The following is a 25380-nucleotide window of genomic DNA, read 5'->3' as shown; positions in this document are numbered from 1 at the left end:
TCAATTTTAAATAAAAATATTTACAATAATTTCTGACCGCACAATATACAATAAACATATGAAATTTGAAGATCCTCAAAATCCTCACAAGATGCCGCGAGAATCCTCACTCAATTAATCTAACCATATATCAGTCAAAAGTTGGGGGCCCGTTGGAGGTGGGGGTCCTGTGCAATGACACAAGTTGCTACCTCTTAAAGTCGACACTGTTAAGAGATCTTATGAACTGAATGACCTGCACTTTGCCTTTCTCGGTCTAAAACTGCATGGCAATCCTGTCTAACGACACAAAAATCAAAATCTTTCCTTGCAACTATAGTTAGTAAAATACAAAACAAATATATATAGTACATGAAAAATACGTATGTGTATACTTCGACAACTTTTCTAAAAAATTGGCCTTGTTTAGTTTTTAATATTTGTTATTAATATGATAAAAACGCATAAAATACGTAAAAATGTTATGTATTATTGAAAATGTGTGAAATAAAGTGTATTAAACATGAAAATTACGTATATATGTATATTATACGTTGGAGTTTTAAAAACATGTAATCTAACAAATGATTAAGATGTGCACAAAAAAAAAACTTAAACAATAAGATAATTTACACTAATTCATTAAAATTATGTAAAAATTAAAACTAAAAATTCAGTGCAAAAAGACTAGCAAATTGCTCTAGCCAACCAGAGTTTATGTACTAGAGCCTGTGTTGATTACATTTACATGAAAAGTTGGCTTCGCTAATACCGTAACTAACAAAAAAAAAGAGGTACGAGAAGCTAAAAAAATTTAAAATCATCTCTCAATAAATTGCCATAGTTTTATTTTAATTTCTTAGTTTTATTTTATCACCTCGTTTTCAGCAACGGGCCGTACAAACCCAAACGTGCGAATGGAAAAGCAGCCAATGATGAATGATAGCCGTACCTCACATGATAGCGTTGGGAAAGCCTCGGCTGCCGCAGGCTCCTAATAAATGGATCAGAATCCTTTCCTGAATAAAGAATGAGAATCCTCCTGATCAAATCTATTAGTCAGTTAAAATTTTATCTAACGGCTACAAATAAGAGGTTCTTTTAAAAATTATAATAATTGTAGCCGTTGGATAAAATTTCAATGGTCCGATGGGCTTGGTCAAAAGAATCCTCACTCTTCGCTCACGAGAGGATCCTGATCCCTAATAAATAAGCCTTGCCTAGTGCTATGTAAATTAAATTTATAAACTAAATAATGTGTCATTATTTAAAAATAAGTATATTGATTAATATTAAATTAATAATTAAATTATTAAATTTTGAATTATTTAGTTTATAAAATATAATCTGCACGTTTAGTTCTGCTAACATTAGCGATAAGTCTATGCAGGTTTTGCTTCTCCCCATAATTTCCTCTTTTTTTTGGTTATTTTTGAAAAAAAATACTTGCATCCACCTAATAATGAAAGTTGTTTGCTTTCTTAATCGTCATTTAAAGGTTATTTTTACAATTAACCTATTAAATTAGAGAAAATTTAGAGTAATGTTATTCATACTTTGTTTTTGTACCGCATTTTCATACCATATTATATGACATTTGATGTGAACAACTACATTATTTGAATTAATCGGATTTTTAAATTTAGTTTATTATTTAATAAACTAATAATTAAGAAAAATTAGTTAATAAAATGATGATTATGATATATGAGGAGTCTTTCTCCTTCCTTGGGTTTTGCAAATTTTTCAAATGATGTGGCTGTCCACATCATATGCCACCTAAGATGGCATAAAAATGTGGTATAAAAACATAATATAAATATCATTACTCGAAAATTTAATTATTTATATTTATCAAACAAGAAAACGGGTCATAACATACATAATATTACCTGATACCAAAAACCGAAAAACGTCAATTCCTCAACAAACAATAATGCTACTCACAAATCCCATGAATTTTCTTGCATAATCATGGGTTACTGATTGTACAACCCACACGTGAACAGTCACATGCTCATTGGAATCTTCCACTAATCCCAACTCACATGTATATAAACTGTTGTGAATGATATGTGGATGGCCCACATGAATGTTTTGTTACTATTTATGCACAGTATTTTCACTATTCATTTGTGGAAAATTTGTAAAGTGAATAGTATTCTCTTTGCTTATAAAATGAATGAGAGGTGAAGAAGGATGAGAGATACGAATGAGGATAGAAGCAGCACGGAAGAGGAAGAGAGAAAAGAGAGGAAGAGGAGAGGAGATAATAGAGAGAGTTACTTTTGTACTTCTATTATTCTAATTTATAATGAAAGCACCACCACTGCCCCGAGGACGTACTCCAACCACACTGACTGTAGAGGAACCTCGTAAATTATGTGTCTTGTTATATTTATTCCACTGCACACACCGTTGATTTTATAACACATTATCAACACGAGATGCTCTCATATCAATGGAAAGCATAACGCCATAAATTCGGATAAACACAAGTCGAACTTGAGGAACTAGGAGCAGTTTAGCTCTGAGAATGAGCACCAGAAAAATCACATGGTAGAGAGGGCAAGCTAGACACGGCAAACAGGGAAGATCATCTTGTCCCAAAAATTCATCAACCTTTCTTTTCTCACTTTTTCTTTTTATCACTTTAACTATTGATGTGTTGATCCTTATCCCTGCTAGACCTGCAATATCGTATCTCTCTTATGGACAAGAGAAATGGAGAGATCTTGCAGACAAACAAGGGTACAGCAAAACAAGCAAAGGTATGTCCATTTTTCGTCTCTCCCACCGCACCAGAAGCACCCCACCGAATTCCGGTAAGAATTGAAATTTACAACGACCTGTAGTCGTCACGAGATAAGAAAACTCGTACATGATAACTAGCTTCCAGAGATCTAGAAGAATCTCATCAGACTTGGAAACCCAGATCGCATTGTTTTTTACGGATCTCGAGAACTCCCATGAATACTCGGTTGTTTGAAATGGTGATGGCAAGAATGACTCCACACAGGTCTCCCTCTCTTGTGCCTCCGTCAACCCCACTGTCATCTATGTCTCTGTAGGGAGGTTCTTGCTTTGCGATATCATGTTCTCTGGACCATGCAAGAACAACGCCAGTCTCTGGTAGCCTTTTTGGATTGAATTAGTTTTGTGTGACCTCTACAACAACCTAGCTGGTCCTGGGTTTCGAGATTGGTAGAGACAGACAAAGAAAGAAAAAAGGGGAAGTTTATGGAATATGCATGACACCATCTAAAAAAGGCAATAATGCACGGCACCATTTGAAAACGCAAGAAATAAAAAATTTAAAAATTTAAAAAATGAAAAAAGCAGAATGATGCATCTGCACCATTTGAATGAAAAATAATAATAGGGCCAAAGTTTTTGGAATGTTGCAACATGTGAATGAATAAGAAAAATATTATTATTATTTTTCTTATTCATTCACATGTTGCAACATTTCAAAAACTTTGGCCCCATTATTATTTTTCATTCAAATGGTGCAAATGCATCATTCTACTTTTTTCATTTTAGATGGTGTTACACCATTTGAAAAGAAAGAAGAAAATATATATGTATTTATTTATGTGAATGGTCACAAGTTCTATTTACTTTAAAGCAATTTATTTACCATAGACGGTTTTACCGCCTACTACTTTAAGTTTTGATTTATGTGAATGATGCTGAATTAAAGCCCTTGTCACAAGCTTTATTTACTTATATACAATTTATTCACTATGGCTGGAATTACCGCCTATTGTTTTAATTTATTTCTTGTACTTCTTTTGTTACGATGAGTATATAAAGGACCCGAAGTTCCTTGATCAGATAAGAACCTGCAATTTCTTGATCCTCATCATATAAAAATGATTGGACCTGAAGTTCCATCATACAAAAAGATCAGGACTTGAAGTTCATTGATGAGTACAGTAAGTTTGAAGTGCCATAGTACCACAACTTAATTGTAATAAAAGCCATAAGAGTCTCAGTCTACATACTATTAAATAAGGACTAGAAGTTCCTTATATTCATACTCAAAATGGTTTAGCAGAAGTATTTATTAAGAAAATGAAATTGATTACCCGTGCTCTGCTTATGAAAATGAAATTGTCAAGTTTCTACATGGGGACATGTCATTTTACATGATGCAATATTAGTTCGGTTGAAATTTGTTACCAACCATTAATACTTCTCAGTACAACTCGTGTTTGAGAACCAGCCAAACATTACACATTTACGAGTTTTTTGTTGTGTTATCTATGTGTCCATTGCACTGCCACAACGTACTGAAATGAGGCATTATCTCTAATTGGGCATTGATGTTGAACACCATCCATCATTCAATATTTAAAACACTTGATTGGGGATATATTTATCACGTGGTTTGCGGACTATCATTTTGATAAGACAATTTTCCTGCCGTTTGGGGGAGAAAATAACTTCGTTCCAGAAGAACGATGAGAAAATATCATTCCAGAAGAATGATGAGAAAAGACCGTTCCAGAAGAACGAAGAGAATTTGTCTTATTTTGATTCATGAAGCAATCAATATAAAAACGAAGTGAGAATAGTTGAATGATGCAACGATATGCAAATCAAATGCCATATGCATTTAATGATGCAACGAAGGTGATGAAATCACATATACTTGCTGCAAATGTGCCTACAAGAATTAATGTCTCTGTTGGACAATATAATGAGGCAGTAAATGATTTATTTGTTGCACGCCTGAAGCGTGGCAGACCTTCAAACTCAAAAGTTTAGTCATTTGAAAGAAGAAGAATATGGCAGTACTGAACTATTGCATTCCGGAAGCATAACTGTTACATGCTAGAAGTATGACAGTCGTTGCATGGATATATGTCCCAAAAAGGATAATCCGTGGACATGGGAATGTTGATGTCTCATGCATGAAGCATGATAGACGTATAGGTTCCAATGACCCAACTCCTGGAAGTGGAGATTAAAATCCAAACTCTATAATGCTCAAGAGGAGGTTATGATCCGAATTCTCTAAATTATGACTATCCTAGAAGAGATAGTGCAATGCCCTTGAAGAGGCAATAGATATCCAAAAAGAAATGAAAAGCTTTTATGCATACGCATGCACATGAGAATATAGGATCACGGATTGATGATAACCAATAGTAATTTTGGTTTCTACAAGTAACTACTAAATTCATCAATAAACTGTGTTGATATTGAGTCCCGTTTCTTTTTCCGTCAACAAAATTATTGGCCAAAAATGGAGAATTATATACGAAGGGTTGTGAGTCGTCCCACATTATATCTCCATAAGTAAATCCCTCAAGTATACATGGGAGCAAATTGCTCTGTATAAATTCCAAAGAAAAATATGTCATGAAGTGTAGAAAATCCCTGAAGGATTCAAATTGCTTAAAGTAAGCCTCGGAACGGTAAAGCATAAAATATGTACTCAATATCAATGGATGGTATAAATTGCCTTAGTGAGTACTTTCATTATGATATTGTTGCAACATACTAAAATCTTTTGCAAGAGTTGATGATATTAAATTAGGACTCCTGAATAGTCTAGAAAGATTATAAAGTGTTGAGAGAAATATTGTCTCGAACTACAGATTGAACAATATGCCAACACGAATCTTATCCATACTGTTTATGATATTAAAGAATCATATGGATTGAAAATTATGAGTTGAATACTCAAATGATGTAGACACTAAGAACGATTATTTATCTTTGTGAGGGTAAAGATAAATTGATATTTGGTCCAGAAGTACCACATATTCGTGAAATATATACTTTATTGTATTTGGCACAATACATTGAATGAAATAAAACTTATCTATTAATATTTTGGAGAAATTATAGATATGTGCATATACATAAGTTAAAACAAACAAACAGGATGAAGCATTCACAAAGGTTGCTCATGTGAAACCTAAGTACTCGACAGTACCCCAGAAGGGAAAGACACCGGAGATTGATCATGCGGCACCCCAGTACTTGGTCAAACACCAAAAGGAGAAGGCATCAGTTGCCTTCAGAATCTAGCAATGAACCTTTGGTGGTCACTTTGAATCCAACTTTCGGGTTCCTGTAGCTGGTCGAGCTTTCTTTTCCTGCTCGTCGAGTAATTATTTGCAAGCACGTGTAACACTCTATTCTCGTACTTGAGCCATCTGATCTATTGCTTAAGACTTGCCACCTTAGCCATGAATGATTTAACTTGGCGAGTTTGAGCAAATAGGTGTTGGCCCATACTGGATACAGAGCCCGCACATTGAACACTGAGAGCCAAGGAGTCTTGAACATCCGACTCATCAGACCGTTTTGAACGGATTCTGTTATCCTTTGGATTGAGAAGATTCCTAGCTACCACTGTAGCGGTAATGTTATTTTTTATCACAAAGTCCCCAACCGTAAGATGACCATTAGAAGATAAGAAGGACGTGCGCCATATATTATCATGACGCTGCTCGTCTGTATCACTCATAAGACTCAAATTTAAGCAAATGTTAGATGGGCAAGCCATTTTCAGAAATGATAAATGAAAAAAGAGGTCAAATAAAATCTCAGAAGTGCAAGAAAGGGAAAATTTCTACAGGCAACAACTTTCTGAGCATACTCTTGAACACAATTGATGTCCCTATAAAAGAAGAGGCAACAAAGCCACTTGTTCAAAGATCGAAGAGGCATTGCTATTCGAATTTCAAAAGCTAGATTTTCCTGAATAAAGTTTGTTGGTACTTTTCAAACGCAATCTCAGTCTTTTGGATATCATGGGCAACTTTGTCAAAGATCTCTGACAAAGTTGAAAATGCGTAAATCTTACTGTTCTAATTACACCACAGTTTCTGACAAGAGTAAAGACACAACATCACTACTTGCTATTGAAAAATTTCTATATATGTCGACATTCGTTCTCCATAACAAGGCAGACTTGCAAGAATACCTAACTCTTCCTCATCTCCGAGAATGCATCTTCAACAAAGCATATCGAAATACCCAGTTTTCTTCCTCTACGAGAATACCTCTTCAAAACCAGTCACACCGGAGCAAGATTATCTCATATCATCAGGGACAAGAGCAAAAGTATCTCATATCATGCAAGCTTCCTGTCCTTTCCTTTGTCTTTGTTCTTACCTGCAAAGATAAGGATAAAGAAAGCAATATGTCGGAACCTCTACTCAAACTTTCGGTAAGGAACCGACTGCTTGGAACCTTTCCTAATTGCTTACCTAGAATTGCTCTCGAGTACTCATCTTCAACTGTTGATGGAGCTGGTCTTAAGTCATCAACACTACATAATAATTGGTTCGTTGTTGGCTCTTACACTGAAGCTACCACGCATAGATGAATCACCAAGAAGTGAAGAACCATTCAAATGCAAGGTTTGCATTCCACTCCAGCATCAGTGAACAAATACTACAAGAGAAGATGTCACACATGCACGAGGGAAAACCAGGGAAAATACCACTTATGCAAGGAGAACAGATAAGGCAAGTAAAAATGATACATTGAAGCATGTGGAGACAAGTGCAACAAAGACGTGCTGATTCATCCCGATAAAGCCAAAGATTACTTGCCACATGAAGCTCCTTATGGTCCAATTTCATTCAAGATTAAGCTTAGACGACCCTTGAAGAAATCACAAGTCCAATTCAAGATCCAAGTGTTCACCACCCTTGAATCAAATTCAGCTCCAGATAAAAGTAGTAAATTCAGACATTTGGAGGAAGTCTAGCAGAAGGCTCTCCAACCCAGTTCAAGAACAAGCCTGTGGAAAGTTAACAACAAGTAAATCACCTCTTTCGACAACTCTTCTTGCTAAGGGACTGAAGCAGAATGATCAACGATCAGCCTAAATGATTTGAAATCAGAGGGAGATACTCATCAAGGGGAGCATCCAAAACAGATCAAGATTTTAACGAGTCAATTGAAGACTTGTGGCCATCCAATGGGGAGTGTTATGAATGATATGTGAATGGGCCACATGAATGTTTTGTTACTATTTATGCCCAATATTTTTACTATTCATTTGTAGAAAATTTGTAAAGTGAATAGTATTCTCTTTGCATATAAAATGAATGAGAGGTGAAGAAGGAGGAGAGATACGAATGAGAATAGAAGCATCACGGAAGAGGCAGAGAGAAAAAAGAGGAAGAGGAGATGAGATAATAAAGAAAGTTACTTTTGTACTTCTATTATTCTAATTTATAATGAAAGCACGATCGCTGCCCCGATGACGTACTCCAATCATACTGACTGTAGAGGAACCTCGTAAATTTTGTGTCTTGTTTTATTTATTCCATTGCACACACCGTCGATTTTACAACATAAACCTCTTTTTGCAGACCCAATTACATATTATTATACAAAAGAAAACAAATGAGATGATATCATTTACGTCACGACATTAAACAGAATCAGTCCCAAACCCAATGATTAAAGCAGAGCAAGGAAAAGGGAGAGGATCCTCGCCGGATCCTCTTTATGAAATGATTCTTGCCGGATTCTCTTTGTTAGGATCTCAATCACATCTATTCATCGTACATTGTACGATCAGTTTTTATCATGTATTGTTTTAATTCAATTTTAAATAAAAAAATTTACAATGATTTCTAATCGCACGATGTACGATGAACAGATGTTATTGGAGAATCCCAAGATCCTCCTAGCAAGGAAAAATAAAAACAAGAAAAAAGATTTAAGAGGAAAATTTGAGAAATGCTCTCAAAAGTAAGACTTTTCACCAACTTTCTATCACTGTTTTTAGTACAATTCTCGTTCTAACGTTATAAACATTGGGCAAAAAACATGAGATAACAAAAAATCCATGAAGAATCCTACTTTAAAAGTTGCCTTAGCATTTCAATTTATGCCAAGTTCATCAAGGGTTCAAGAAAAGATTGCATAACTCACTCGAGAAACAAAAGATAAGATATCACCACTTTATAATTTATTGTTTTTAATCCACACAAAATGAAACATCCTCGAGCTCTACATCTTACTTCAGCATATCTTGTGTCATAACTCATAAGTTGTACCTTAAGGTAGCGTTTGGTACGCAGACGGGACGGGACGGGACGGAACAGATGTTATGTGTTATGTTTGATACGCGCAGGACGGAACAAGACGGTTGTTCCGTCCTGCGTTTGGTAGCACATGGACGGAACGGAACCAAAAGATTAAAATGACTAAAATACCCATGTTCCGTCTGTTGTTTGGTACAATTTTATGGGCGGAACGGGACAAAACTCTTTTTTTTTTTTTAATAAGTTGTTCAAATTTGAACACTATTATCCATTATTTGTTTTTCTTGGTCCAAATTTTAATAGGTATTTGTTGTGTTTCACATGCAAACCCCTTTAAAATTTGTAATTTTTCCCGTTTTCTACACCTCCATTCGAATTTTCACCACAAACCCATCAAATTTTATTGTGCAAATTGCAAAACCCACACCCCAATTCAATTTTTAGTCCCTAATTTTGGTCCTTTCAATTGTGGGTTGTTGTTCAGGGAGTTTAGGTTTTACAAACATTAGAATTGGCCTTGTTTAGAAGGACACCCCTCTAAATATTCCCCATTGCAGGAACAAGGCAAACCACATAAGAGCACATGACAAATGTTGAAAAATATATAAGTTTAATGATCATGCATATCGTAAACATTTTAGGGTTTAAACATTTAGAACTTAAACAAAGAAAATGAAATATGCATAACTTAAACATGAAATATCCGAAATCAAACATTCGTCCTGACTTAAAAAACAAATAATGTCTTGCTAAAGTAATAATGAAAACACTTAGAAGTTGATAAAGTTCCCCATACTAAAACCACAAATACTAAAACCTCAAAGGCTCTCCATAAACACTTTAATGAAATCTGGCTTCTGTGAGTTCCTTGCTGCAATGATATACAACTGCCTCTGAATTCCTTGCTGCAAACTTGCCTATTGAAAAGCCTCTGAATTTATAGCCTAAATCAGCATCGCACCATTAAATCACATTATTAAATCGGAATAAAAACATTGAAAAACATATGAACTCATGCCCAACTTTGATATCTGAACAAAACAAAGCTTTCAGATCAAAGCAAAAAACTGAAGATGGTTAACTGAATTCAATAAAAACTGAAACATGATTACCCTTAAGCATGCTTTTTTTTCAGGAATCAGTAAAACTTGAAAATATCCCAAACAGACTCTTATACCTCATGTATCCAATAGAGCTTAAATTTCTAAAGGAAAAACTTGAAATCATACATGTAAGAGCTGTATTCACTTTGCCAGATAAAAGTGAGAAAGACAGTTTTCCACAATTCTAATAACTTAACACATTATCAATTTCGCAACAAAACACATTGGTTCCAGCACTAACAACATAAAAAGTTTTAAAATTGCAATCTAAACTAATGTTTTCTTTCTTCCTCTCCCTGTTCGTAAAACATGAAGACAAAGCTTTCCAAAATTCCAACGAATCCTCTCATTTCTTCGCAAAAATCATAAATATATTTGAATCCAACAATTATCAATGCATTTTAAAACTAGAAAAAAGCAGGACATAAAACTTATCCAAAATATAAGAAGAGCGTCACAGGTGCCAGCAGATCTCAAATTCATTAACTGAGCAACCAAAATGTACTGTTTTAGCCGGGGAAAGGCCCAACAGAAAAAAGCCAAACCATAAAAAACATACTGAAAAAATTTTCCAGCCCCCTGCTGCACCAACAAATTGTGTATCTACAATTTGATAGCGTTTCTACCAGACATATACCAAATCGCATTAATGATTATTAAACACATGGATTAGTCCATTGACATTTAGCTTAATGAACCATTGTTCTTTACCACATGGCTGCAATTTTTATATACAAACATTAGTCTTTTAACACAAATTTTCAAGATTGTCTGCGTGTTCACCAAAAACACAAAGGCTTCCAAAATTCCTACGACCCTTTTAATTTCTTCTCAAAAATTCAAAATCCATTTTAATCCAAACTGGAAAAAAGCAAAACTATAAAAAAGCACACGCAAATCATTTTAAAACAACTGCACTCACACAGTTTATATCACCAAGAACATATAAAAAAAAAAATTTAAATCACAATCTAAACTAATGTTTCCTCTCCTCCTCTCCGTGTTTGTAACCCCCCGCAGCATAAAACCCAGAAAAACAAACCTTCACACAACCTCAACAACTCCTCTCATCAAAAACTACGAATCCATTTAAATCCAATAATTACCAATCCATATTTATTGTAAACAGAAATAGTTTACAAATGAAATCAGGCACTTATTAATACTGTAACTGACAAACAAATCTTGATTTTGTGATCACCAATTCAAACATTCAAGTTACCCAAAAATACAGAGGGGAGAGAAAGAGAGAGAGAGAGAGAGAGAGAGAGAGAGAGAGATACCTGAGGACCACCAAGTTCGCAGAGCTGCTACACGGAAGAGGACGAGGAGGAAGGTTGCAAAGGGGACGAGGAGGAAGGTTGCGAGGCTGCACAGAAGAAGATGAGCAGGAAGGTTGCGAAGGGGAGAGGGATGCAGAGGTGAAGAGAAACGGCTGAGAAGAAGAGAAATAGTTTTTAGGGTTTGTTATCTGATTTTGATGTTGTAAATTTTGAAAAAGACCAGGGGCATTTTTGTCTAAAAATATTGGAAATTTCTGTCCCACAGACGTGGAACAACCCGTTCCAGGGGGGGAGGTGGAACAAAAAATCATCCAAAACTTGTTCCGTGGAACAGCGCGTTCCACTCATTTTAGGCGTACCAAACGTGGGACGGAACGCTTCGTCCCACTCTGTTCCGTCCCGTCCCGCGTACCAAACGCGACCTAAGATCATGGACTAACTTAGAAACCTAAGGAAAGGGTGCATTTGGTAACCATTTTTGTTATACTTTCTACTTTTCACTTTTTGAGTCAGGCAGAGGAGAAAATTTAGGAGAGATGGGAGGGTGCAGGAAGAATGGTGGGAGGGATGTAGAGTAAATGTATATGAAACAGTACACAAAATGAAAACAAAAAACGATTTGAAGCTATTTTCACTTTCACAATTTTTGTTTCACACATATCGACGCTCCACACACCATTTCTCAATCTTTCTTGTCCCCGATACATTTTCCCTCTATCTGAAACTAGTTTCCAACACAAACAGCTAAACCAAAGACCCTACTACCCACTACCTAGCAGCAAGGGAGGGATGAGTTACTAATATTTCAAAATCAGGGTGACTTACCACAAGAAAGCACATGAACAACCACGGCGGCCAAAATAAAAAACAATGAAAACCAATTACCAGTGGCAAAGCATAGCCTTCAAGAAGATGGGAATGGATCAATGCATTGTTACTTAAAGCAAGGAGAATTATTTCTATCAAATTTTAATCAGAGCGTTTCTGTGCTGAATTTAGCGGTAAATATATATTATTAACATGCGGAAACAATTTCAAAGCAGGGAATTCTCATTCAACAAATCAAACCATAAAAACCTTGACATGTGATTTGCTGTTTTCGGGTAAATGTATTTGACAGGAATTTGAATGTGCGTAGATTGTAGGCTGGTTGGTACCTTCTCATTCTTGCATTGAGTCTGATAAAGCACTGCCATCCAAATCATCATGTGGATCTACTGAGCTATCAGCTGAGAATACAAAAGCAGGAGAAACATTTTGCACATCGCTAGGGCCATTTTCTGGATCTTCTGGAATGGGAGCAGCAGTGACGTTTCCTAGGTCTTCCTGAAACACTGCACCATCGTCATCAATCCGATAAAGCACAGCTGGCGGTATAAGCTCAAGCTTATGTTCTGGTTTATGTTGCTGATTAAATCGGCCGGTGATATTCAAAGGTGCATTGTAGCATGCTCCACATAGGTCATAACCTATTTTCTCCACGCAGTCTTTGCATCTGTACCTCTCCCCAATAATTGGATATATCTGCAAAGAAGAGCATAGTGCTGTACTAGTCAAAAGACAAGGAATAACAAAGCACTTCTTACAATGATTTGCAGGGGCACTTCCCGTTATTTTATTATCAAATTATTCTTTTCCGAACACTTTATCAACACATGGTTCCACCTGCGTCCCATACTCTGATACTCATTTGAATGTCTAAAAGAATTCACCCCGTATGCTTACAGAAGGAGTGCAGATGTGGTAAGTAGAAGTCTGGGACACAGGTGAAACTAGTCGAGTGAATCTAATAAATGAAATCAAAATAATAAAGTTGGATCCATAGTAAATTATTAATTTGATTATCAAAAAATCATTCCAAAATTTCCGCTGGTTAGCCAGCTTCTCAAAAATGTCCCTGTTATAACTTATATCCATAGGGTAACCACTCTTATTCCAGAAATATCAAATACATAATTCGATATTGATGAAAAATTGGTAGAGAGAAACTTTATGGGATTTTGCAGTGCAGGGACAAGTGGCGTGTTTCATAAAAATGAACCACAGCACATGATATCCCCCGAACACGTGATATCCCCCACACCCATCTCCTACAGTATTGGGTAATTGCTAGAAAAATCTCTTGGGGCCTACAAATCTAGGTTTGATCCATTGACTTTTTAGAGCAAGTTAAAAACCAATGAACCAAGCCCCTGGCCGTTATTCTTAAATTTAAAGTTGATACGAATTAGATTAGGACAAAGGACGTTACCCCACAGCAATCACAACCAACTCCGTAATGAACTTTCTGCACAGCCCAGCAAGATACGTAATCATCAGAAAGTGATGACTGACCAGCACGTTGATGATCATGAACTGGATGTGAAATCAAGTCAATCTCATATAAGCACCAGAAACAAGACGAAAATAAGATATGCAGGAAAAGGAATTAAGAAGAAAAGGAAGGAGTACTGGAAACATCAGTAGTACTAAATCTACTAATTGGTAAGCATTCCTTTAGGGCATTCATCAAATGTGGAACGTCTAGTGTCTACCGTACTTGAAATTATTAGCAGTGCATCTGTAACACAGTTGAAGTGCAACATAAAATATTGAATCCAAACCCTGAATCTAAACGAGCTTCCAAATTGATGTTTCTCTCTATTTCGTATCATTTAGAGATAAAAATAAAGTAAGAATTCTGATATAAAGAAGAATCTAAAAACTTAAGTGATATTTTAGCATCAGAAATTTGGTTTTAGAAGAAAATGAAAAATAAGAATGATCTTCGATCTGAACTCCCAATGTTAAAGAAGATATTTGATAATTTACTTAAGCTTCCAATTATATAGCTCAGAACAGTCCGGTTTTGTTACGATACCAATTTCTGAGACAATGCTCCAATTCTAGATAATGATACTGATATTGGAAAATATAGAACAGATTAAAGGACCAACATCATAAAAGTTCTTAAGACTATCATACGTTTTGGTGAAGTTACTTGTCGTTGCAAATAAACTTCAGGATATTGCTCCTCCAAGAAATGCTCTAAAATTTTGCAAACACTAGGGAATCCCTTTGGATGCATGCTTTGACAAATCTGACACCTAGAAATTCCATCAGCTGGAATGTTGATACAAGACTCACAAAATACTGCACAAAAGAAAGTCTAAATTAGTGTATATTGACATCAGCATAATTCTGACTTCAACATACAGTTAAATGATATGGTTACCATGACCACAATTGAGAACAACAGGTTGAAAGAGCAGGTTCTCGCATGCAGCACACAGCAGATCAGAAACAGAAACCTTCCGGTGAGTTCCATTTCCAATATCAATATCACGCGTACAGTCCTCTTTGATGGCTGCATTTCCAGTAGCTTCAACGTTCTTTGGAGATGTTGCAGGGCTTGTAATATTAACTTCATAATCTAACATAGTTCCAGAAGTATTTACAAGTGAGGAAGATTGTACTACCCCAGAAGAACAACTTTCCAAGTTCTTTGAGCGAACTTTGCCCCGAATATTTGACTCCTCAATACGATGTGACCCAGATAGTGGATTATCAAATTGAGGTGAGAAATAACCAACTTCCTTTTCTTCTTCTGGAACAACCAAGGAAGAAGAGACAGTAAATTATTTAACAAGGAAACATTATGTCAAAGTGAGTCTATAAGTTGAAATAGCCAAGTAGTAAGCATAGTAAATCATACAAAGTGCTAAGAGATTCAGCAAAGCAAACCTTCCACTTGTTTTCTCCTTCTCTCATATGCTTCAGGATACAACTTCTGGAGCAAGAAATGCATCAACTGACAGATACTTGGAAAATGATTAAATGGGTGCCGACAAACGGGACAATAAGACTCATGAAAAGCACTCATGGTGTTAAAGACACACCAGAAACACGAAATGCGGCCACAACCTGCAAACATCATCAAGTCATAAAAGAGGGAAGCAAACATATACTTCAAAATGTTGTTTAACGGCGCAATTTATCACCTAATACAACTGGCTTGTAAAGAAGATCCCTGCAAAGTAAAGGAAATCTCCTTTAGGGATGTATCACGAAAAAACTGAAGAATAAAAAGTTAAATTCAACTGTAAACAGAATCATGCAAAACAACAGCAGCACAATCATATTGAGCCATAGCTATTACTCTTTCAATTTCGAAGGGCCCTTTCGAGATAAATTTATTAGTTTCTTCTCATTGTTCAGCAAGTTTTTTAACTCTTTTTGAAGAGTTGTATGAAATCGAAAAGGATCCTCGCCGGATCCTTTTCCTGGGGATGCCGGGAATCCCATGATCGTGAAGTATATCGTTTTCGTTAAGTACTATTTATATTTAATTTTAAATTTTAAATGATTTCTGATCGCACGATATACTACCAACGGTTACAATCACGGGAATACACCAAAATACACGCTTGAAGCTGGCCATAATTCTTCATACACCGAATATTCATAAAGTGCTAAATCATCAAACAAAAATTACCAGCAACTAATTATAAAATTTAAAGAAAATAAATAAATGAAATTTCAAGCGATCTAAATGTAAATTAAACACCTATATCAGTGAAATAAACAAATAAATTATGAAATTGCATTAATTCAAGAAAAATAGATTAAAAAAAGAAAAAGGCACTGACAGGCAAACGCAACATTCAAACTCCTTTCGAAATTCCTCGTCTTGGAGCTCCCCCTGTGGTTCTTGTTGCTGTTGTTTGATTAGGCTTTTATCGTCTTCCATTTCGAATAAAATCTCAGAGTCCGAGAGAGAGAGAGAGAGAGAGAGAGAGAAACAGAGAGAGCAAGAGAGAGCAGAACAATGTATTGACAGAAATGTCAATGGCGGCTAAGCGGGGTACCTCGTCACATCATATTGCATTTAAGACCTTCAAGTTGTTGTGATTTACAAGACTGGGTCATAAAGTTTTGATTTTCTATCTTATGTTGCACTGAGGTTTTAAAATTTATACATTCCGTCTGAGGCCATCTCAAATAGCTGTCTTCAATTTAGATCTTTTTTTTTTTTTTTCCCGTAAATATAGCACACTAAAAATATAATTTTAAAGAAATAGTGAAGGGCTAATCTTAACAAAGATGAATTTTATTTGAACTCATAGAATTTCATTCTATCATTTGTTAAAAAAAAAAAAAAAAAAAAAACTTACTTTCTACACCCATATTATTTTTATTAAACTATCAATATATCTCTAAACTCAAATTTATTACCTTTTTTTTTAATTTTATTATTATTAAGGGGAGGGGGAAGAATTCAAAACTATTACAATAATTTAAGAAAGGGGGAGTTTCGAACCTGGGACACATGGGTGGAAACCCAACACTCTATTCACTAAGATATTGATTGACATGCTCAAATTTATTACCTAAACTACACTTAGAACCTAATTCAATATTAAAATTTATCTTTACACCCATTTAAAAAAAATAAAAATCCAAAAATCAGAGTATCCATTCTTTCCTTCCAACAGGTCTATTGTCATTCCCTTCAATTCTTCATCTTTAATAGAAATATAAATCGTCATTTAGTACTACGGTCTTAGGTTTGATTCTTGCCAAATGTGAATTTGAACCACATCCTACCCTTCTCCTTTAGTCTAGATAATAATGTTTGTTCAAAAAATAAAAATAGAAATAGAAATCGAAATCAAAATCGCATTTAAAATAATAAGGTAGTTTAAAAAGACCGTTTCATTCAAGGTACGAAAAATAATAAACATTTGAGCCAAAGTATTTTAGAATATCAGAAACCCTATATGCAAATTAGCAAAGGAAAGGCAAAAGTGTATCGAATCCATAGAAGTTCTCATCTTGATCAATCCCTTTCTCTTTGCCACCATACTATCAAACTTCTAACTTCGACAATACCAAACTTCTAACTTCGACAAGCTTATACTTGCATCAAAAAAGTTGACGCTACTCACTTAGTTAAAAGAAAATTGCTATTGACACACTTATTTTTACCTCCCGCATATTTTTGTTAATTTTTTACCATTAGTTTTCTTTAATTCATTCGATCTCAGTCAAAAATTAAAAGAAGTGTGAGAGAAGTAAAAATAGGTATGTGGATAACACTACCCAATTACTTAAAAACCCAAAATTTATCGGTTCACATTACAATCAAAGGTTTTAGAATTTATTATTGGGTGTGGGTTTACCGATAACTTTTAGTTAGTTTTATTATTAATTTTATCTTGTACTTTATGTAATTATTAACCGAATAAAAAAAAAAGATAATTCACAATTAAAATTTAAGTTGTGTGTGGAGTAAAGTTGTAGGATCACTTTTCAAACCTTAGTAGCTAGGCGACATCCGAATTTCTGGTGACACGTCCTTGCGTGATGGATCCAAGGCATTTTATTGCTTTCAAGTTGAAGACACCCATATCATGTCATTAATGACCTTACATTGCATCGTAAGAGAGATTTTTCAGTATGATCGAAACACAAGCACATACGTTATATGTCATTATACAAGTAGAGAACCACTAGGAAAAAAAAAAAAAAAAAATCCCTCCACTTATATAAGACCATATGGTGTACGGCGTCGTGTTTAAGTCACATTGAATAATCTCTTGCATCGTACAAACTAGGCGCTGGGAATCGGCAACATCGCAAGCTGCGTTTTGTGACATTTGATCAAGCGCTTCTGCGTTTTGTTTTTTTTTTTTTTTCACTTTTTTCCTTCGACTTTGAGATTGATTGGTGAGGAAGGTGAACGATAAAGTAGACGAATGATATATTCTAGGTTTTTTTGTTGGTTACGATAAAAATTAGGGATTTACGGTTTTTCACATTTAGTTTGAACTCTTGGTGAATTCAGATGAGATGTGGTTATATGGTTCAGTGCAAGAATAAACGTTCTTAACCATTTGAAGTATAATTTTATTTGTAAGACTATCTTCAAAGGATATATCAAATACATGAACTAGGATTAAAAGACATCAATTGTACTCTAAGGGAGATGAGCCAGCTAGGATTAAAAGACATCAAATTGTTCTCCAAGGAAGACGTTATATATGACGTGATAGCTGAGTCATTTTACTTCTTGCTTGAATGCCTTTCATTTAATTTTTTTAATGCATGTGTCTCGTTAACGACTAATAGGATGAAAATTAAAATCAATTATAATTATTTTGTAATAGTTAATATAATTATGCGATGGCGTTTGCACCACGCCAGTAGCTAACATGGTGACGATGCTATCTCTCTACAGCTTCAACACCCGCCTCAGATTGGGCGGCTCAATATTTTCTTGTACATTTGCTTCCACAGCCCAAAGATTTGTCGTCGGAGATCGAAAACCCTCCTGCACTTCTCTTCAAAATCTGGTAATCCGCAGATCCATCACCTCAGGAATTTCAGCAGCAAACAAACACGATTTCACAGCCACCTACCTCATAAATTCATGTGGATTGTCCCCGGAAGATGCAATTTCATTGTCCAGCAAGGTGGAATTGCAATCCCCGCATGGAGCAGACTCTGTCCTGGCCCTTCTTAGCAGCCATGGCCTCTCTGCAACCCAGATTTCGAAGCTCGTCAGGTCACGCCCTGCTCTTCTTTTGGCCGATCCCGAGAATACCCTTTTGCCCAAGCTCGAGTTCTTCAGCTCTCTCGGAGTTTCGAGGGAAGATCTTGGGAGAATTCTGTCTTTTAATCCTCACCTTCTGTCGAGAAGCTTGGAGAATCAGATCATACCATCGTATACTTTTCTCAGGAGTTTGATTTCCCGGGAAAATGTGATCGCGGTTTTGAAGCGCCAGTCGTGGATTTTCCTGGAAAACCACTCCAAGAAAGTGGTGCCGAATATCGGGCTTTTGCGGGAATTGGGGATGCCGCAGTCCTGCATTGCTCTGCTGCTGGCTCACAACACTCAAGTCTTGATGTACAAGCATGAACAGTTTGATGCACTTGTGGGTGAGGTCAAGGAAATGGGATTTGATCCAAAGAAATCGACTTTTGTCACGGCTATGAGAGCATTGTGCGGGAAGAGTAGCAGGTCCATATGGAATCGAAATCGCGAAATTTACAAGCGGAGTTGGGGTTGGTCCGAGGACGATGTGGTCTCTGCTTTCAGGAAGAACCCGCAGTGTATGATTTTGTCGGAGAAGAAGATAATGCAGGTTATGGATTTCTTGGTGAACAAGATGGGATGGTCTTCGAGATTGATCGCGACATGCCCTGTGGCGTTGTGTTTCAGTTTGGAGAAGAGAATTATTCCGAGGTGTTCGGTTGTGAAAGTTTTGTTGATGGAAGGGTTGGTAGATGAAGATTTGAGTTTGGCTTATGTGTTGTTGCCTGCAGAAAATAAGTTCTTGGAGAGGTTTGTGACCAGATATATCGACCAAGTACCTCAATTGTCAAGTGTGTATGATGGGAAACTGGATATCAAGGATGTAAGACTATGCCATTGATTCTACATTTTACATGCGAGCGATATTCTATTTTAAGCTAATCTGAGCGATAATCTACTTTAAGCTAATCTGAACTGCGGGAAGGGAGTTCGAACTTGGGTAACAATACATGAGTTTTTTCAATTACTAACTTGTGCCAATAATTCCAACTAAAACAGCATCATGACTCACAGCATCACCAACTAAACCAATCAAAGCAAAGCTTTCGAAGTTGAATTTGAGGTAATATTTATAACTTTGTCTCTTTTGACAAAGTTAAAACTTTAACAAGCACCTTAGTAATAGTACATGTATAAAAATAGGTTTTAAAATGGAGAGACATAATTTTAAAAAATGTTAAATCTAATTAAACACATGATGGATCCTGTGTCTTAAGTTTGATTCCAACTTCTTCTTAAGTTGATATGAAGGGGCAGCAGACCTGAAACTAGGGATTTGCAGCAAAAAATGGCCAATGTTACTTCCAGATTTTAACGGCCTTGTCGTGACTGGCAGAGGCGACCATTCCTGTAACCGGTGACTGTGCCTGAATTGTCATACACTTGTTCTCAGACATGTTCCAGAGCTCCAATGACTGCAAGCATTTAGGTTTCAAAAATAAAACAGCATTAGCATTCTACAACATTAAAGAAAAATAATTAATTTAAAGGAACAGATGGATGTTCCCACAAAATTTACGTTTTGAAAGAGGATACGAGAGTTCCAGAGTCTTTTAAATAGAATTCAGGCGATAAATCACAACAAAATTGTATTAATTATGTGATGGTTTGATGCAATATAACTCTGGCCAAACCTACCCAAGTTAACTGGTCATTTTAGTTTGTTTTGACAGCCAGTTCTGAGAAGATCTATCTTCCAAAATATTTAAACTTACCAAACTAACGCGCAATCCAAATTTCATTTCACATCATCGAAACAAAGCAAAGTTCACCTGGTATCCTCCAATAAATATATGGATGGCCCACATGAATGTTTTGTTACTATTTCTGCACAGTATTTTCACTATTCATTTGCGGAAAATTTGTAAAGTGAATAGTATTCTCTTTGCTTATAAAATGAATGAGAAGTGAAGAAGGATGAGAGATACGAATGAGGATAGAAGCAGCACGGAAGAGGAAGAGAGAAAAGAGAGGAAGATGAGAGGAGATAATAGAGAGAGTTACTTTTGTACTTCTATTATTCTAATTTATAATGAAAGCACCACCACTGCCCCGAGGACGTACTCCAGTCACATTGACTGTAGAGGAACCTCGTAAATTATGTGTCTTGTTTTATTTATTCCACTGCACACACCGTCGATTTTATAACACATTATCAACACGAGATGCTCTCATGTCAGTGGAAAGTATAACGCCATAAATTCGGATAAACACAAGTCGAACTTGAGGAACTAGGAGCAGCTTAGCTCTGAGAATGAGCACCAGAAAAATCACATGGTAGAGAGGGCAAGCTAGACACGTCAAACAGGGAAGATCATCTTGTCCCAAAAATCCATCAACCTTTCTTTTATCACTTTTTCTTTTTATAACTCTAACTATTGATGTGCTGATCCTTATCCCTGTTAGACCTGCAACCTCGTATCTCTCTTGTGGACAAAAGAGATGGAGAGATTTTACAGACAAACAAGGGTACAACAAAACAAGCAAAGGTATGTCCATTTTTCGTCTCTCTCACCGCACCAGAAGCACCCCACCGAATTCCGGTAAGAATTGAAATTTACAACGACCTGTAGTCATCACGAGATAAGAAAACTCGTACCTGATAACTGGTTTCCAGAGATCCAGAAGAATCTCATCATGAATACTCGGTTGTTTGAGATGGTGATGGCAAGAATGACTCCACACAGGCCTCCCTCTCTTGTGCCTCCGTCAACCCCACTATCATCTATGTCTCTGTAAGGAGTTTCTTGCTTTGCGATGCCATGTTCTTTGTACCATGCAAGAACAACGCCAATCTCTAGTAGCCTTTTTGGATTGAATTAGTTTTGTGTGACCTCCACAACAACCTAGCTGGTCCTGGGTTTCGAGATTGGTAGAGACAGACAAAGAAAGAAAAAATGGGAAGTTTATGGAATATGCATGGCACCATCTAAAAAAGGTAATAATGCACGGCACCATTTGAAAACACAAGAAATAAAAAATTTTAAAATTTTAAAAATGTAAAAAGCAGAATGATGCATCTGCACCATTTGAATGAAAAACAATAATGGGGCCAAAGTTTTTGAAATGTTGCAACATGTGAATGAATTTTCTTATTCATTCACATGTTGCAACATTTCAAAAACTTTGGCCCCATTATTATTTTTCATTCAAATGGTGCAGGTGCATCATTCTGGTTTTTTCATTTTAGATGGTGTTACACCATTTGAAAAGAAAGAAGAAAATATATATGTATTTATTTATGTGAATGGTCACAAGTTCTATTTACTTTAAAGCAATTTATTTACCATAGACAGTTTTACCGCCAACTACTTTAAGTTTTGATCTATGTGAATGGTGCTGAATTAAAGCCCTTGTCACAAGCTTTATTTACTTATATACAATTTATTCACTATAGCTGGAATTACCGCCTATTGCTTTAATTTATTCCTTGTACTTCTTTTGTTACGATGAGTATATAAAGGACCCGAAGTTCCTTGATCAGATCAGAACCTGCAATTTCTTGATCCTCATCATATAAAAATGATTGGACCTGAAGTTCCATCATACAAAAAGATCAGGACTTGAAGTTCATTGATGAGTACAGTAAGTTTGAAGTGTCATAGTACCTCAACTTAATTGTAATAAAAGTCATAAGAGTCTCAGTCTAAATACTATTAAATAAGGATTAGAAGTTCCTTATATTCATACTCAAAATGGTTTAGCAGAAGTATTTATTAAGCGAATGAAATTGATTACCTGTGCTCTGCTCATGAAAATGAAATTGCCAAGTTTCTACATGGGGACATGTCATTTTACATGATGCAATATTAGTTCGGTTGAAATTTGTTACCAACCATAAATACTTCTCAGTACAACTCGTGTTTGAGAACCAGCCAAACATTACACATTTACGAGTTTTTTGTTGTGTTATCTACGTGTCCATTGCACTGCCACAACGTACTTAAATGAGGCATCATCGCCAATTGGGCATTAACGTTGAACACCATCCATCATTCAATATTTAGAACCCTTGATTGGGGATATGTTTATCATGTGGTTTGCGGACTATCATTTTGATAAGACAATTTTCTCGCCGTTTGGGGGAGAAAATAACTTCGTTCCAGAAGAACGATGAGAAAATATCATTCCAGAAGAATGATGAGAAAAGACCGTTCCAGAAGAACGAATAGAATTTGTCTTATTTTGATTCATGAAGCAATTAATATAAAAATGAAGTGAGAATAGTTGAATGATGCAACGATATGCAAATCAAATGCCATATGCATTTAATGATGCAACGAAGATGATGAAATCACATATACTTGCTGCAAATGTGCCTACAAGAATTAATGTCCTTGTTGGACAATATAATAAGGCAGTAAATGATTTATCTGTTTCACGCCTGAAGCGTGGCAGACCTTCAAACTCAAAAGTTTAGTCATTTGAAAGAAGAAGAATATGACAGTACTGAACTATTGCATTCCCAAAGCATAACTGTTACATGCAAGAAGTATGACAGTCGTTGCATAGATATATGTCCCAAAAAGGATAATCCGTGGACATGGGAATGTTGATGTCTCATGCATGAAGCATGATAGACGTATAGGTTCCAAACTCTATAATGCTCAAGAGCAGGTTATGATCCGAATTCTCTAAATTATGACTATCCTAGAAGAGACAGTGTAATACCCTTGAAGAGTCAATGGATATCCAAAAAGAAATGAAAAACTTTTATGCATGCGCATGCACATGAGAATATGGGATCACGGATTGATGATAACCAATGGTAATTTTGGTTTCTACAAGTAACTACTAAATTCATCAATAAACTGTGTTGATATTGAGTCCCGTTCTTTTTCCGTCAACAAAATTATTGGCCAAAAATGGAGAATTATATACGAAGGGTTGTGAGTCGTCCCACAGTATATCTCCATAAGTAAATCCCTCAAGTATACATGGGAGCAAATTGCTCTGTATACATTTCAAAGAAAAATATGTCATGAAGTGTAGAAAATCCCTGAAGGATTCAAATTGCTTAAAGTAAGCCTCGGAACGGTAAAGCATAAAATATGTACTCAATGTCAATGGATGGTATAAATTGCCTTAGTGAGTACTTTCATTATGATATTGTTGCAACATACTAAAATCTTTTGCAAGAGTTGATGATATTAAATTGGGACTCCTAAATAGTCTAGAAAGATTATAAAGTATTCAGAGAAATATTGTCTCGAACTACAGATTGAACAATATACCAACACGAATCTTATCCATGCTGTTTATGATATTAAAGAATCATATGGATTGAAAATTATGAGTTGAATACTCAAATGATGTAGACACTAAGAACGATTATTTATCTTTGTGAGGGTAAAGATAAATTGATATTTGGTCTAAAAGTACCACATCTTTGTGAAGTATATACTTTATTGTATTTGGCACAATACATTGAATGAAATAAAACTTATCTATTAATATTTCTGAGAAATTACAGATATGTGCATATACATGAGTTAAAATAAACAAACAGGATGAAGCCTTCACAAAGGTTGCTCATGTAAAACCTAAGTACTCGACAGTACCCCAGAAGGGAAAGATACTGGAGATTGATCATGTGGCACCCCAGTACTTGGCAAAACACCAAAAGGAGAAGGCATTAATTGCCTTCAGAATCTAGCAACGAACCTTTGGTGATCACTTTGAATCCAACTTTCGGATTCCTGTAGCTGGCCGAGCTTTCTTTTCCTGCTCGTCGAGTAATTATTTGCAAGCACGTGTAACACTCTATTCTCGTACTTAAGCCCTCTGATCTATTGCTTAAGACTTGCCACCTCAGCCATCAATGATTCAACTTGGCGAGTTTGAGCAAATAGATGTTCGCCCATATTGGATACAGAGCATGCACATTGAACACTGAGAGCCAAGGAGTCTTAAACAACCGACTCATCAGACCGTTTTGAAAGGATTCTGTTATCCTTTAGATTGAGAAGATTCCTAGCTACCACTGTAACGGTGATGTTATTCTTTATTACAGAGTCCCCAACCGTAAGAGAACCATTAGAAGATAAGAAGGATGTGCGCCATATATTATCATGACGCTGCTCGTCTGTATCATTCATAAGACTTAAATCTAAGTAAATGTTAGATGGACAAGCCATTTTCAGAAATGATGAAGGAAAAAGGAGGTCAAATAAAATCTCAGAAGTGTAAGAATAGGAAAATTTCTACATGCAACAACTTTCTGAGCATAATCTTGAACACAATTGATGTCTTTATAAAAGAAGAGGCAACAAAGCCACTTGTTCAACGATCGAAGAGGCACCGCTATTCGAATTTCAAAAGCTAGATTTTCCTGAATAAAGTTTGTTGGTACTTTTCAAACGCAATCTCAGTCTTTTGGATATCACGTGCAACTTTGTCAAAGATCTCTG

General features: G+C 35.8%; 2 protein-coding genes across 7 annotated transcripts; one reads left to right on the top strand and one right to left on the bottom strand.

Moving 5' to 3' along the window:
- Positions 1-9667: 9667 nt before the first annotated feature.
- LOC148697246 (E3 ubiquitin-protein ligase PRT1-like) lies at positions 9668-16295 on the bottom strand. 6 transcript variants are annotated; one of them, XR_015961292.1, is made up of 9 exons: positions 16023-16295; positions 15375-15403; positions 15118-15297; positions 14609-14980; positions 14359-14526; positions 13646-13749; positions 12552-12918; positions 11395-11546; positions 9668-9952 (listed from the first exon to the last, which is right to left on the bottom strand). XR_015961292.1 is itself a non-coding variant. In XM_088692079.1 (8 exons), exons 1-7 carry the CDS (start codon positions 16121-16123, stop codon positions 12556-12558), a joined length of 1317 nt encoding a protein of 438 aa, XP_088548205.1. In that variant the 5' UTR covers positions 16124-16295; the 3' UTR covers positions 9668-9952; positions 12552-12555. The 6 variants fall into 6 exon arrangements, 3 of the variants coding, with proteins under 3 accessions (XP_088548205.1, XP_088548206.1, XP_088548207.1); XR_015961293.1 differs by having other exon boundaries at positions 9668-9939; XR_015961294.1 differs by lacking the exon at positions 15375-15403 and having other exon boundaries at positions 16023-16171.
- A 2231-nt stretch (positions 16296-18526) lies between these two features.
- Positions 18527-19849, top strand: LOC148697245 (transcription termination factor MTERF8, chloroplastic-like). The gene has a single exon (XM_088692078.1). It carries the CDS (start codon positions 18588-18590, stop codon positions 19809-19811), a length of 1224 nt encoding a protein of 407 aa, XP_088548204.1. The 5' UTR covers positions 18527-18587; the 3' UTR covers positions 19812-19849.
- Positions 19850-25380: the final 5531 nt, after the last annotated feature.

This window comes from Pyrus communis, chromosome 4 (assembly GCF_041283825.1).
Source record: "Pyrus communis isolate YQ-2024b chromosome 4, ASM4128382v1, whole genome shotgun sequence".
Taxonomy (NCBI): domain Eukaryota; kingdom Viridiplantae; phylum Streptophyta; class Magnoliopsida; order Rosales; family Rosaceae; genus Pyrus; species Pyrus communis.
This window is presented reverse-complemented; position numbering and strand designations above follow the sequence as displayed.

Coding starts and splice junctions, on each gene's coding strand:
- LOC148697245 (XM_088692078.1), top strand. CDS start 18,588: ATGGTGACGATGCTATCTCTCTACAGCTTCAACACCCGCCTCAGATTG.
- LOC148697246 (XM_088692079.1), bottom strand. CDS start 16,123: ATGGAAGACGATAAAAGCCTAATCAAACAACAGCAACAAGAACCACAG. Junction 15,404..16,022: donor TTTGAATGTTGCGTTTGCCT/GTCAGTGCCTTT, acceptor TTTACTTTGCAG/GGATCTTCTTTACAAGCCAG. Junction 15,298..15,374: donor TTACAAGCCAGTTGTATTAG/GTGATAAATTGC, acceptor TGATGTTTGCAG/GTTGTGGCCGCATTTCGTGT.